Source organism: Nuphar pumila, chromosome 2 (genome assembly GCF_984573655.1).
Source record: "Nuphar pumila chromosome 2, dmNupPumi1.hap1.1, whole genome shotgun sequence".
NCBI lineage: Eukaryota > Viridiplantae > Streptophyta > Magnoliopsida > Nymphaeales > Nymphaeaceae > Nuphar > Nuphar pumila.
In genome coordinates this window covers 111,270,046-111,285,370 of record NC_143250.1, presented here as the reverse complement: position 1 = coordinate 111,285,370, position 15,325 = coordinate 111,270,046, and the positions used below count along the sequence as shown (strand labels likewise).

Genomic DNA, 15,325 nt, shown 5'->3' with positions numbered 1-15,325 from the left:
CTGGACTCAAACTCGGCTCATGTGCACCCCTATTTACAGCATTCTATGTAAACGTGTCCTTAATTGATGCTCAATGGGAAATCATTTGTATATAAAATACATAAAAGCATCATTTCATATAAATAAAATATACTAAACGAAATATGTTAAATGGGCTTTTTAGGGCCTCCTGGTGTTTTTTTGAAAATTCTGACCCCCATAGATGTGTTGGATATGGTTGATTTATTAGGAATCATCTGGATCATGCTTTTTCCATGAAAAAAATGATATTTGGAGCCTAAAAATTTTATGAAGATTTTGTAACATTTATGTTTCAAACTTTATTCAAAATTTAAAAATGAAACAAAGAAGTCCCGGAAAACCCATTTAACATGTTTTCATCACTATATACATGAATGAGAGAGATGAAATCTAAGGGGTTTTTACATTAATTATGCCTAGTAAAATAATTGAGTGAGGTGAAGGCTATGGATTCAGGGAAGCACTTTGGTTCATGAACTTGATAAGTTAATTTCTCCATGTTGTACGGTCGTACCCATAAACTTGTCAATGAGATATATAGAAGGAAAGAACTGAACAACATCAAGTAAAAACTCTACTCAACAGTCAAGTAGCATTGAAGTTAATGATTTACTGACTGGGCCCCACGTGACTGTTAGGAGTATCTTATGAACCAGCACATTCAAGACCAATATCCCAATAAGCAGGTCAAGGAAAAAGACAAGGAAAACATCAGTTCCATGTGACATTTCCTGTATTATTGAGATGGTAATTATATGATATCTATTTTCACATGAGTAATGAACTTTAAGATTAAATTTGATTTATATCAAGGGGACACAAGATTTTGGTTATAAATAATAAGGATGTCAATGATTTTGATTCAATATCTGAATGGAAAAACCCTTGCCCAAATTATGTATCCATTCATGACAGTTTGTAAGCATTTGGTTCCCAATCCAAAAGACTATTATATATCTGATACATATGAAAGTTCAAATCCTCTAGTTCTCAGGAAGGAGGATCAGGGCGCAATGTGATTGTCTGCTTCACCTGATTACGCGCCATCTTTAGAATACAATCAGGTGCAGCAGTACACTTAAAGTAGCTGGAGACAGAAAAAAAGAATTAGTGATTATCCATGTCTACTCTACATGCTAGGCATAAGAATAACAATGATGGTATCTATTGGTTAGTGCTAAGCACGCTGCGGTAGGCGAGATGCATTAGCCATTAGGTGGTACATAAAATATGATTTTCTCCTTTTTATATCTGTTCAGTCATTGAATATATATTGTAAGAAAAATCATAAACTTCTATCAAAACCAAACATATAAAAGCTGTAAGGCCTCATGTCTTCATGCGTTCGTGGGAAACCATTCACACAAGTTGGTTGTTGGTACACAAGACTTCACCTTCGCAGCTACCAAACATGCCCTTGGCAAGTAAAAGAGCTTGAAGTGTTCAAGCTTAGCTCATTCTTGTGGCAGGACAATCCGGGTTGGAGCTCATAATCAGTCCTAGTTAAACCAGCATAGTTTGAGCTGACTTGTTTATAAAAAAAGTAAACTGTTTTAGAGCTGGAAGAAATAGGGTTATAAAAAATACATGTGAAATATATCTAATATATATTTGAAAGGCAAGATGGGGTTAGGCAGACCCCTACCAGTTATACAACTATACCATTGGGTTTTGAACCTGCAACGTCCCAACACAAGGTGAGATAAGAAGAAAAAAAAGGTGCACCAGGTCCCAGTGCACTGCCCTCCATTAAAAGGGTCAAACACTTATAAAGTGTTGTGCCCTCATGAACACAGAACCACGCCTCAGCAAGCTGGCTGTACACGTAGTTACCATCCCAATAACGTAAAACTCTATGGGCACCCCTCTTGACTAGGGATGCACAGAGAGCTGAGCTAGCTGGGGCTCGGCTCGAGCTCGTCCGTGAAAGTAAATGAGCCGAGCTTGTACACAAGTCCAAGCTCGATCTACATAAACGAGCTACATAAATTAGCTGAGCTTGATCAAGCCACTTAAAAACAGTATATATAAAATATGTTTGCAAAACTATAAACAATAGTTATTGTTTATCTAACAGGCAGACTTTAGACTTTTCTTCCAAAGGCCACAATATCAAGTCTACTGCTAGTATAACTTTGCAACCTAGCCCGTTTTTTTTTAGAATATGTATTATTTTTTCGTCATATTAGTAAAAAAATGGCCAGCTTGGTTTAACGGTGAAGCATTTGTACGTACATTTAGAAAGGGGTTGGAGTTTGAATCTCACCTTTTCAAAAGTGAAAGATACAAAGCTCGGCTTAGCTGAAGCTCAGAACCCAGCTTGGTTTGAACAATTTTGTTCAAGCTTGGCTCCGAGCTCGAGCCAAGCTTGAACACATGCATTTTGAAACAAGCCGCATGTGCATGCCCACTCTCGACTCCTGGCTCCCCTTTGCTGAAAGGGGAGACCCACCCTATCAATGAGCCAGAACCATGTAGGCAAGCAACCCCTTGGTCACTCATGAAGGAACCTTTTATTTCTATATTTGTTTTTGTTATGGTTCAAGTTAAACATAAATAGAAAATTAGGCTAATACGTAAAGAGTGACACAATATAACCCTGTTTAAGAATTGTAGGTAGGAAAAGATATCCTAAATCATAAGCTGGCATCAGAATTTCTCATTGTTGCTTCAGATTGGAAATTAGAGCACAGTATCCTACCAAACAGAAAAAAAAAAAATTGTTAAAAAGATTAATATTACTGCTATTGTTATTGATCGGTATTGGGATTATGGTAAAAAAAGTCCACTTTGAGTGTGCTGCTGCACCTGACCACCCACCATCTGGAGTTAGGCCCCACAGTTGGCTGTATCCCAAAAATAGGTGGCAATCAGATGCATCAGCACATTAAAAGTATGCAATCACATTGCACCTGATCTTCCCTCTGCACACACACACACACACACACACACACACACACACGATCTTATCCAAACTCTTTTTGACCAACAATCTAGTTCTTAAACATTTATGGTTAGAAAATAGTGGATATGGACCTGATGCTTGATCTGTTTCAAGCCAGGGCAGATGCGAGTTGGATTGTAGGAGGTTGGATCGTTCTTCCACGTGAAACTATCGTCAGTGTCATCCTTGATGGATTGGGGACTGACCAATGTAGCCAATACCAGATCCGATTAATACGATGGCGGCTAAATGGATTTGACTGACAAATGTAGCCAATACCAGATCCGACTAATACGAAGTTGGCTAAATGGATTTGGACTTGGATGGTGAAAAAACTCTTACCAAATATGATCTTTTACATGTAACTGGGTTTGGATACCCTTCAAATTCAGTAACAAAAATTCAAAACCATATTTGCATCCTATTGTGATCGAATATGGTTTTAACTTACCAAATCCAACTAAATAGAAACAGAGTCGAATTTGGTCGGGTAAAATTTGATCCATTGACATCTCTACTTATATATCATTCTTTTTAATCATGAATTCATTCTTTAAAAAATAAAAAAGCACTTAACTTTTGGATAATAAAAAAAAGCACCTACGGCTTTAAAACTTTTAAAACACACCTAAAATTTTTCCTGGTTAATTGAAAAACTTTGAGGCCTTGGACCCTCCAACACATTATCAAATTCGTGTTTTAATGGCAATCTCTCTCTCTCTCTCTCTCTCTCTCTCTCTCTCTCTCTCTCTCTCTCTCTCTCTCTCTCTCTCTCTCCTTTTTGAACCACCACCATATTTTCCATTTTTCCCCATTGTGTACCACTTCACTGCATCTCATTCGTTCACATCGTTTATTAGTACTCACCCATCCTCACTTCCCTTTCTTCTGTATTGCAAGACCTCTTACACCCAATTCTTCTTCTGTCATTGCTCATATAAATTTATTCTTCTACTTCTGCCTGCAGCTGCACATCAATCACCATTATTGGCATTTTTCTACTGCCATTACCACCATGATACCATCATCTTACCTCTTTTAATAATCTACCACCATCCATCTTTGATCTTCTCCTTTTTCCAATATTTTGTGTAAACACAAACTTGATGATGACAAAGAAACTCTAAGGACAAGTAGACTGAGGAAAACCCTGGTAGGGATTGGCAATGGGTTGAGTTAGAGAGATTTGACATATTCAAGGCTAAAGATGTAAATTTAGGATCTTAAGATTTTAACTGCGGTTGGGGTAGATAAATACCCCTATTAAATCATTGTAAGACTGTTCTTTATTAATTGACAGTGTGCATTTAACAATCTAAAAAACTTAATAAGTATATTTTTAGGATTAATATTTGGGGTCTTTGAAGGCACCAAATTATAAATGTTTTAGATTTTTTTAAATTAAATCTTATGACTACAATATTTGTTTAGCGAGATCATGATTGTGATACATGAGCAGATTTTTTTAAGAGAATGCCCTAAATTTTTATGACTCAAAAAATCACATTTTTTAATCAAAATAACAGGTTCCAACTACATGTATGATTTTTAGCTCAATAGTTTCGTGTGATATTCGAAAACACCAAATATTAACCTTTTCGCCTTTTTTTTTCAACGTTCGACTATTTGAAAAAAGAAAGCAAGAGGCTGCTCTTTCAGAAGTAGCCTTGCAACGTCTGTACGTGGGCAGCAGCAGTGCTCTGTTGGAATCTAATTTTTTTTATAGATATCACAATGAATCGTGCGGCCATTAAAACAAATCCTTTCTTTTTCTTGAAAGCTAAAATCTTCCTTGAATCGTGCAACCATTAAAACCAAAACCTTCCTCCTGTCTCCGAACACGTATATAAGCTCTGTTCCTCCGAACGACGATGAAAAACAGAAAGCGAGCGAGTGAACATCCCTCTCGAAACAGAAAAGACGGAAGAGTTGAAAGCTGAACCGAAAATCAGAGCACCACCGTGGAGCTCATCTCGTCAATTTGAACGGCGACCTCTCAGCGAGCAAGAGAAGAAGAAGAAACGAACTCGAATGATGGTTGGTGGGTGGTGAAGGGAAAATTGTTTGTGTGAAAGAGGAGGAGAAGATGCAGCAGCGTCGGCGACTCATAAGAGTTCCGAGCAGCGTCTCGCTGCTGAGGTTCCTCTTCCTATTCGCCCTCTCCACCATCTCCCTCGTGGCCCTCCTCTTCTGCCGCGTCTTCCCCGCCGTCACGGTAGCGGTGCCTCACTCCCCTCTAGCCAAGGTGATTGCTCATTTCTTTTCCCCTCCCTGTGGCCCCCATTTTTCTTTTTTGGTGGTCCACTTCTTGTTGCTTCTTCTTCTTTTGATTCTTGCTTAGTGGACCGTTATTGGTGTTTTTGGATTTTGTTTTGCTCTGTTTTGTCTGAATAGTGGATTCTATTGGTTCTGTTTTGTGCTTTTGTTGATGGACAGGGAGCTAAGGCAGTGCCTTTTTTTAATTGGGGAATCTATGTTCTTTGTGTGGTTTGGAGTTTCAGTACTCCGGATTTTGTGGGGATCTTTGGAATTATAGTTTGTTTCTTATGTGTGCGGATTGGGGCCTTTGCACTTCGTTTTATGGCTTCTTATGGTCTCGATGGGGGATGCGTGTGTGTTTTGTTTCTTTTTGTGATTGTGATTGTGGAGTTTTGACCTCTTTTGGATTGATATGGCGCGATTTTTCGTACTTCAGTGGTTCTTTCTTGTCTTTAAAGACCCTTTCTCTAGTTGTGAATTGAGGAATTGTTTCTCAGGTGAGCAAAAACACCCCTTTTTTCCTTCTTTCGTTCTGCGGATGTGATCAATATGAAGTTCTTTTTCCAATTTTGTGTTCTGATGAAAATTCAAGATATGGTTGAGTTGAACACAAGCGTCTGGAAGATTGAGTGTGCACATAGGCTTGAACTTATGATCTCTTCTTTAGACAACAAATCTTGGTGAAAGTTGGCTCTTCAATTACTGGGTCAATTTGGGAAGGAATGAATCTCCCAGTTCCTTCTTTACGAGATTTATGGAGTGAGAACCAGAAGTAATTGGGATTCAGCCCGTTAGTAAACAAGATGCTTACTCCTTTCACTGTTCTGATTTCTATAAAATTCAGATATCATAGCTGTCATCATTCAACTTGGTTAGCATGATGTGTTTGGCCCTGTGCAATTGAGAACAGGGTCTTCACAAGATGGATTTATTTGGAACTTGCACTTTATATTAGTTTGGTTTCATGTGATGTAGTATGAAACCGAAGCCTTTTCTGTGGTTTCATTCACTGGGTTGACGACTTGAGTAGCTATCAAGAAATTGAGGAAAAATGTTCTTAAATGTCAGAAAATGCTTACATGTGTGCAGTTGTTACCTTAACTGCAAGAAGTGTGTGTTTGTTATGTGCATGCACGTGTGCGTATGCGTGTGTATAGTGCCACCTTTTCGAGCATTTCTTTGGGTTGGAGAAATAGAGAAACAGGAAAAAATATTTCTTTTTTAAGAACCAAAAGATCTGCATGTTGGTGTACTATTTTATGTTTCTAGATCTTGCCTGTGTTCCAAAATTTAATGTCACCAATGGTCTTTGTGTTGTTTCTTAGTTCTGTTTTCTCAGCAGTTGTGTTTGTTTTTTATTTTGGGTTGATGATTGAATGGAATTAGTTTCTAATGAGCCTTATTCTACAGCAGCATGAAATTGCAATTGAAGGACGAAATCATGAGTTACATTGGACCAGAGACTCTTCTCCCTCACAGTTGCTGAAACAATCTCCTGGTTCACAAAAGGTGATTTTACATCTAAAGACCACCGTCACTGGTCAGTCATGTGGTTATTCACCAATTTATTATACTGTTGCATTCATTGATGTTTTTCTTTTCTTTTAAGTGTACTACTCGTGAGTTTGTTGTATTTTATATCTGTTTGCACATAAGTTTCATTTCATCTTAAGGCACAGGTCTATTTTTGAATCCCCTTTTTTTCTTGTATAGTATGTTCTCTGTTGCTGCACTTTTTACATAAGTACCATCTGTTTGAGCATTGGTTGATCCAAAATGGCTTTTTCTCTTTCACATTTTCACTCGTTTGGACTTGGCAGCTGGATAGAGTCGATAGCATGGTGGATCTCATCAAACTGTGGAAGCCTCCATCCAATAAAAATGTTGCACGCTGCGTAGAACCAAGTAAATCATATACTGGTAAATCAGGTGGTCTGCTTTTTGGTTGAATCTTAGGCTCTGAGCATGGTCCTGAATGCTATTTCTGTACTCTTCACTTTTTCTGTTTTCCTTCTCCAGTTCCTAATGGATCAAAAGGGTACCTACTGGTTCATGCCAATGGGGGACTTAATCAGATGCGAGCTGGGGTAAGAATTCTTTTTTCTATTGGCTCTGGCACTTAATATTCTCTGAATTTGTCAGAGACCCTAAAGTGGTGATGGTAGAATGGTTCATAAGATCCTGCATTTTTTATTTGCATTGATTGGGAATTTTAGCATTTGAATCTTATTTATCAAGTAGAAGTTGAAAGGCAAGATTAAATGTGCAGTTTCTATTTTCTTTCTTTATTCCTCTATATAAGAATAAGGGTGATATACAAGATTGCACAAACTATCGTGGTATAAAACTCATGAGTCATACTATGAAACTTTGGGAGAGGGTCATTGAGTCTAGGTTGAGGAAGGTTGTCATGATATCGGAGAATCAATTTGGTTTTATGCCTGGAAGATCAACTATGGAAGCTATACATCTTCTTAGACAACTTATTGAGAGAAATAGAGAGAGGAACAAAGATTTGCATATGGTTTTTATTGATTTGGAGAAGGCATACGATAGAGTACCTAGGGACGTTCTCTGGTGGACAGTGATGAAGAAAGGTGTTTCTCTCAAATACATTAGTATAATTAAAGATATGTATGAAAGAGTAGTAACCAATGTCTGCACTTGTGGAGGGCTGACAACCAATTTTCCTATAACGGTTGGGTTACATCAAGGATCTGCTTTAAGCCCTTTCCTATTTGCTATAGTGATGGATGAGCTTACGAGATCAATTCAAGAAAATATGTCGTGGTATATGTTGTTTGCTGATGATATTGTTTTGATTGATGAGTCTAGAGTTGGGGTTAATGCTAAGTTAGAATTATGGAGACAGACATTGGAAGCAAGAGGTTTTAAGTTGAGTAAAAGTAAGACAGAATACATGGAATGTCTGTTTAGTAAGCAACGAAGTAGTGATGGGAGTGTAGTGAAGCTTGGTGAGCAAGAAATACCGGTGGATGATTGTTTCAAATATTTGGGATCTATCATTCAAAAGTATGGAGAAATTGATGGAGATGTAAATCATAGGATAAAGGTTGGGTGGATGAAATGGAAGAGTGCAACTGGAGTGTTGTGCGATCGTAGAATGCCATTGCGGTTGAAGGGAAAGTTTTATAGGACGACTATTAGGCCCGTTTTACTATATGGTATGGAATGTTGGGCTGCCAAGAGACATCATATTCAAAAAATGAGTGTAGCAGAGATGCGTATGTTGAGATGGATGTGTGGAAATACAATAAAAAGATAAGATTCGGAACGAGGAGATACGTAAGAAGGTAGGCGTTACACCCATTGAAAATAAGATGAGAGAGAATCGTTTACGGTGGTTTGGACATATTCGACGAAGGCCTAATGATGCTCCAGTTAGAAGGATGGAGAAACGGGAAAATATGTTAGTTAAAAGAGGTCGGGGTAGGCCTAGGAAGACATGGATGGAGGTGATAGGAAAGGATATGAATGCTTTGAACCTCACCGAGGACATGGCATTGGATAAAAATGATTGGAGGAGAAGGATTCATGTGGAAGACCCAGAATAATTTTCTTTTTTGGTTCATATCGCCGACCCCAATTGTTTTGGGATGAAGGCGTAGTTGTTGTTGTTGTTGTATTCACAAGTTTGTGTCTTTTGGACTTGCACCAACTCTGGCACTTAATATCCTCTGAATTTGTCAGAGACCCTAAACTGGTGATGGTAGAATGGTTCATAAGATCCTGCATTTTTTACTTGCATTGATTGGGAATTTTAGCATTTGGATCTTACTTATCAAGTAGAAGTTGAAAGGTAAAAAATTAAATGTGCAGTTTTTATTTTCTTTCTTTATTCACAAGTTTGTGTCTTTTGGACTTGCACAAAAATGAATTTTTTTTATATTTTAAAAGGCAATAGGGTACCAAAAAAGTAATAAACAGACATATATAAGTAGGGGTCTTTAAAGATTTCACCACCTCCTCCTTAATATCAATCTCTTACAAGCAAAAGAATGAAGCATAAATATTCTTCTACCAAAAGATATAGTGGTATCTTGCTGTGATGAATGCTCCTTGATGTTCACCAAAGGGTGGTTTCTCAACGAAGTACAATGTGACTGTCTAACAAGATCTTAATTTGTCATTCAGGCCACATGTACTAGCATTTCAAATTCAAATGCTATTCGAGTAAGAAACAGCTTATGCTGACAAGTGACAATGGTTGCTAACTCTGGAAGGGAACAAAGTTCTCTGATTGAATTTAATTAGTCCATTATCAGATAACACAAAGTTCCAAAGTGTTGGTCCTTTTGGAAAATTTTATCTATAACAATTGCTTGTTGATGACATTTCTTTCATCTTTCAGTCTGATTACCTGCATGCCCTAGCCACATAGCCCAAAACCCATGCATGACACATGACACATGCAGCACATATGTACACACACACACACAAATACATACACATATATAGGGTAAATATTGGCTACTAATGAAGGTACGGAACTAATGAGTAGAAATCACTCTTTTTTTCAAAAAATTCCATTTTTTTGTAGTCAAATGTTACGGATGTGATCTTCGTGGTTTGTTGATTAGGAAACTGAATCATGTGATTATGGCAAGTAATTAGGTTTTTAAAGGGGTTCAAAAATCAACAGACCACAATATATCAAAATTTCATAACTCGAGATTACATTTTTACATCAAAAAAGCACGATCCAAGGCTTGATCCTTAGCAAACAAACCATGCTGAACACATCTATTTGGTTAGATTGAGTTGATACAACTTGAACCTATGATTTCTAGCTCATTAGTTTCTTACCTTCATTAATAGCAACTATTTTCCCATATATATATATATATATATATATATATATATATATATAGAGAGAGAGAGAGAGAGAGAGAGAGAGAGAATATGGGTGATAACTCCTCTAAATGCATTGTAGTAGATCTGTTTTGAGCAAACATATATTTGACCTGTGATGCATGACGTCATAGACGTTGAAACAAGTTCACTGTTTATTCTAATTTAGCATAAAACGTTATGCTATGAGAAGCAGGACTTTGCCTGTTCTTTTTCTAGTTCATGTTAATGAAAGATGCAATTTTTAATGGCAGATAAGTGACATGCTAGTTGTAGCTCGTATAATAAATGCCACTCTTGTAATACCAGAACTAGACAAAAAATCATTCTGGAAAGATTCAAGGTGCGTTCATCTGCTGCTTTTATGCTTCTTGCTTCGCTATTATTTTTTTATTTTATAGTGATTTTTTTCTCACAATTTTTGCATTTATTGAAAATTCAGCAATTTCTCTGATGTGTTTGATGAAGAGCACTTCATAAGTTCATTAGTCAATGATGTTAAAGTTGTAAAGAAACTACCTAAGGAGATGATGACAGCACTGAAAAAACATAAAACTTTTAGGAGTTGGTCTGGAATAAAGTATTATACCCATCAGATTTCTCCCTTATGGGAACATTATCAGGTGCTCATTAGCTTTCATTCCACTTTTCTCCATTATTTCTAATGAAATTATTCATTACTCATAATTAAATCTTGGCTTGGTAATTCTTATATAGGTAATTCGAGCTACCAAATCTGATTCACGACTTGCAAATAATAATCTACCTCCAGACATACAAAAGTTGCGGTGTCGTGCTTTCTATGAAGCCCTTCGTTTTGCTCCCAAAATAGAAACACTGGGAAAGGTAATATGTGTTGTTCTTAAGCCTTTGGATTATTATTTATATGTTTGATATTTATCAACAACATTGATCACTACATGGTTGCAGCTACTGGTTGAACGAATGAGATCTTATGGTCGTTATATTGCTTTACACTTGCGTTATGAGAAAGACATGCTTGCATTTAGTGGTTGCACGTATGGTTTGTCATCAGCTGAAGCTGATGAACTTACCACTATCAGGTAGAACTATTGGGGGTGACATTTCAAACTGTGTACTTATTTTCTGCACGGTGGGACCTGCCTAATGTTACTCATTTTCAACTTTTCTTTAGGCAAAACACCCCACATTGGAAAGTGAAGGATATTAACCCTGAGGAACAAAGGATGAAGGGATATTGTCCTCTAACACCGAAAGAAGTTGGGATATTCCTTAGTGCTCTTGGTTTTCCATCAAATACTCCAATCTATATTGCTGCAGGGGAGATTTATGGTGGTGATTCACATATCGCTAATCTGAAGTCTCGTTTCCCTATTCTACTGAGCAAGGTATGGACATATTGCTTTTGTTCCTATGTTTTCTTTGCCAAAGTTTTTCATCATCTAGATTTTATGTAGACAGTAGTTGTTTCTTGCTTATGTTCTTGCTAGAAGTGGTACTTCAAGAAAGGACATATTCATATATGGAAAAGTTTGTGGTACACTAAAATCTGTGTACTGATCATGGAAATAGGCATCATTCTCCCTTTCTATTGAATCTTATTGTAGACTCAGTGGGATCACAAACTCCATCAAAGGTAGAGATTGGACACCTTTTCTAAATTAAAAACCAGGGATCCCAAATCTGAACCTCAACCCCCCTTTGAAATATGTGGATTTTGAGATCCTTAAATTTCAAGTCCTAGGTTGGATTTGCAAGAGTTGAGGCCAAAGCAATCAAATGCAACCTAGAGTAAGAAGAAACACATGCTATCAATTATTTTTTCAGGTCTATGGATGCATGTGGTTACGTGTACCTATTTTGACTCTTGTATTGGGTATACAGAATAGTGATACTTGTAGTGGCTAGAAAGGAAATGTCTGCAGGGGTACAATGACAAATCTGTGTTGACTCTTGAGTGTGTCGATCTTGAGGATTCTTTCAGCTCCAGTGGATGGGATCAAACTACTTTTCAAAGGAGATCCTTTTGGAGGAAATGTTTGTTTATTGAGGGCATGTTTGTTTTGACCACTGGTTATTCACCTGTGAAAGTTGTCCCTGAGAAGGTCATTTATGTGATTCATATTCTCAGGCATTAACTTTCTCATGTTTGCTTTTAGGTTGTGAATTTGACTTGTATGAAAATCTATCATGTGAGAATGTGTCATGCCATGTCATATCACTGGTTTATCACATTCACAGGTAAGTATCTAATGCTTGTGAAAGTTATTTACAGGGTTAGACTTGTGTAAACTTACAGAAGTTTTGAGGCTTCAACACTAACAGATGGAATTACATTCATGGGTTGCATTTTTGCACGTTTGTAATGCCCCTGTGAAAGTTCTAAAATGTGATTCAGAATCACAAGAAACATGTGAAAGTTACAAAATCACAGGCATTGCGACATGCCCGTAGTATTGACCCATCTGTAATAGTCTTATCAATTCTACTGATCTCAGTTCCCGTATTTTTCTATGGATCACTATTTCAAATATTGACTCTTATGTCCAGATATGGATCAAATAATAAATATTCCTTTTCAGGTGGCTTACAAGCTACTGCTCAATCTACTGAAATTCCGTTAATTCTTTGAGTCTATTCTGGTTGATTGGTGTGTTGAACTTCGATATAGTACAGCTCGAGAGTGAGCTTCTGAGACTTGGGTGCTTTTCTGAGAATCACGAGGAAATGTTCTCAGGCTTATATAATCACCCTCTTATAAGTACACCAGTGCTAGTAGTATTTCTGCGCCATGACAAAAGCAGATAATTACTTTATTAATTTTATCATGTTTAGTTACTAGCAGAGATAAGCATCTTGGACTCTGCCTAGCATTCTGACCTGTAGTGCAGTCTGTTGAACATGGCAAGTTTATCCTTTTCACCTGCCAGCCTTAGTCTCTCCCATATAAAGCTTCTGACATTGTATTTTTTTTTCAAATAATATTAATAAATTAATAATACAGCTTCTGCGACTGTTTTTCGTCAGCAATCCTGAAATGTGATTAAGAAGTTATTGCACTTTTGGTATCTTGAAGCTTATCCTGGCTATTCAAGCTATGTTTGACCAGCAATTTGTGATTAAGAAGTGATAACATCCCAAATGCTGGAGTTGCGTTTTTCTTTTTTTCATTTATATGTAATCGGTGGGTTCTGGTTGTTCAATTCAAACTGAAATTTAAGAAAAACTAGAACTGACTAAACATGTGGGCTTTATTTTGATTTCTTGAAATATGTAAGAATCAAGCTGCAGTTTGTTTGAAATTTGTACATATGATTTCATGCTGTCTGATATTGTTGAATGGTTTTCTTGCATTGGTGGTGTCCATATGTTGATATTCCCATATTTCTTTCTGTGTTCTTCGATGCAAGTGGAGCTAGCTTCAAGTAGGGCTGGAAAACAAGCTGAGCCGATTGTGGCTTGGCTCATGTTCTGCTCATAAAGGGCTCGTAAAATGGGCTCTGCAAGCTGAGAATATGAACAATAGGTACTTGGCTCGGCTTGGCTCGGTTCCGCTCCGCTCCTACAACGTTAGATAGTAAAAAAAATATTTTAGGTACATTTTACATGTATTTTTTTGTAAACCTATTTCTTCCAGCTCTAAAACAATGTATTTTTTCTACAAACAATCTAGCTCGAACTCGGCTCATTTAACTCAGGCTCATTATGAGCTTGGCTCGCTACAAAAATGTGCCAAGATTGAACACTTCAAGCTCGTCTACCGGCCCTAGCTTGAAGGAAATTAGTGTTTACTATTTATCTGTTTTTTGACCAGGAAAAGTTGGCATCTCCAGAGGAGCTCAAGCCTTTCTCAAGCCATGCATCTCAAATGGCCGCCCTGGACTACATTGCCTCAGTAGAGAGTGATGTATTTATTCCATCATTTTCTGGCAACATGGCGAGGGCCATTGAAGGACATCGTCGTTTCTTTGGTCACAGGAAAACAATTTCTCCCTATAGGCAAGTTGGTGTTTATATCACTTCTAAAGGTCCATATTGAATTTTGTTGCCAGGATTGGAATTCACACTACTGTTTGTCTCTTTTTCAGAAAAGGCCTCGTACGCCTCTTTGACAAATTTTATGGAGGATCACTTAAGTCAGCCAAAAAGTTATCTGGACTGATTATCGAAATGCACAAGAAGCGGTAAGCAAAAAAATCATGTTTTATAAACAAATTATAGGTTTTGAGACCAAGTTGAAGTCATTGGTTTGACAGGAAGGGATCTCCAAGAAAAAGAAAAGGACCCATTTCAAGCACAAGGGGAGTAAGGCGATTTCGAACTGAAGAAACATTTTATGAGAATCCTCTACCAGATTGTCTTTGTCTCAAGGAAACATCCTACATGCCCGTTCGGGAACCGGTGGGGGACAGATTGGTTTCTTCTTAACAGCACATAGCAGAGGGGTTCTTTTTTTATTCCCTATCTGGCTACTCGCCATAATTAATGCTAAATGGTACATGTACAGATTGATTTATTCTTTATGCTCTCCCAGAATCACTGTGCCATTGAAGCAGAGTGCATCATGAATGTGTGTTTGGGTTACATTGGTGGACAGCAAATTCTTTGTAATTGCTATGAAAGATGAGTTTAGTGTAGATATGCTAGCAACAGTGATCGAATCTGTAATTGACTCATATTCTGATTGTAGTCTCTCCTGATAGTGTATTTAATTGCATTGGAATAATAAACAGGAATAGGACATTTTTTTTCCTTGGATTCTTTTTTTATGGGTGAATGAAAATGAAAGCCTTACCAATCCACAATGTATTATTTTCCTCTGATTCTACACTTTGTTTAACCTGTGCAAAGGGCCTTCTTGCCTGCCGAACCTCATTTTTTTTCTATTTTTTGGAAGTCAATTGCTCTGTACATATTGGTTTCTGGCTTGACATGGCCATAGTGTAACATACCCAGAAAATCGACGGAAAATTTTACCAAGTTTTTTTTAAAGGTGATTTAAAAGAGAACACAGCAAAAGAAAACTTAGTTTATAAAGATCAATTGAAGAGAAAACATTCTCAATATTGGATTGAACTTAAGAGTTAAAATCTAACTGTAATACCCGAGAATTTTATCAGATAAATAAACTTGAAATTTATATCCTTAAGCTGGTACAAGGATATTTTTAGGGTCGCATTTGTTTATTCGTATATGAATCTCGGATATCCTATTTGGATATTCAAGGATTGGATCCCCGATATCTAG

At 37.2% G+C, this 15,325-nt stretch overlaps 1 protein-coding gene across 1 annotated transcript; it reads left to right on the top strand.

Annotated features, from left to right (window-relative positions):
• The first annotated feature begins 5,051 nt into the window (after positions 1-5,051).
• Positions 5,052-14,506, top strand: LOC149846743 (O-fucosyltransferase 7-like). Its single transcript, XM_089992319.1, has 13 exons — positions 5,052-5,210; positions 5,402-5,575; positions 6,638-6,733; positions 7,045-7,144; positions 7,244-7,311; positions 10,351-10,439; positions 10,539-10,719; positions 10,814-10,942; positions 11,027-11,160; positions 11,253-11,466; positions 13,893-14,077; positions 14,167-14,262; positions 14,335-14,506. The coding sequence occupies exons 1-13, from the start codon at positions 5,052-5,054 to the stop codon at positions 14,504-14,506; spliced, it is 1,797 nt and encodes a 598-aa protein (XP_089848445.1).
• Positions 14,507-15,325: the final 819 nt, after the last annotated feature.

What these genes read in the sequence shown, in the direction of transcription:
- LOC149846743 (XM_089992319.1), top strand. Translation starts at nt 5,052, where the DNA reads ATGCAGCAGCGTCGGCGACTCATAAGAGTTCCGAGCAGCGTCTCGCTG. An exon ending in ATGGTCTCGATGGGGGATGC is followed by an intron (nt 5,576 to 6,637) that starts GTGTGTGTTTTG and finishes ATTCTACAGCAG; the next exon opens with CATGAAATTGCAATTGAAGG. An exon ending in AAATAGAAACACTGGGAAAG is followed by an intron (nt 10,943 to 11,026) that starts GTAATATGTGTT and finishes ACATGGTTGCAG; the next exon opens with CTACTGGTTGAACGAATGAG.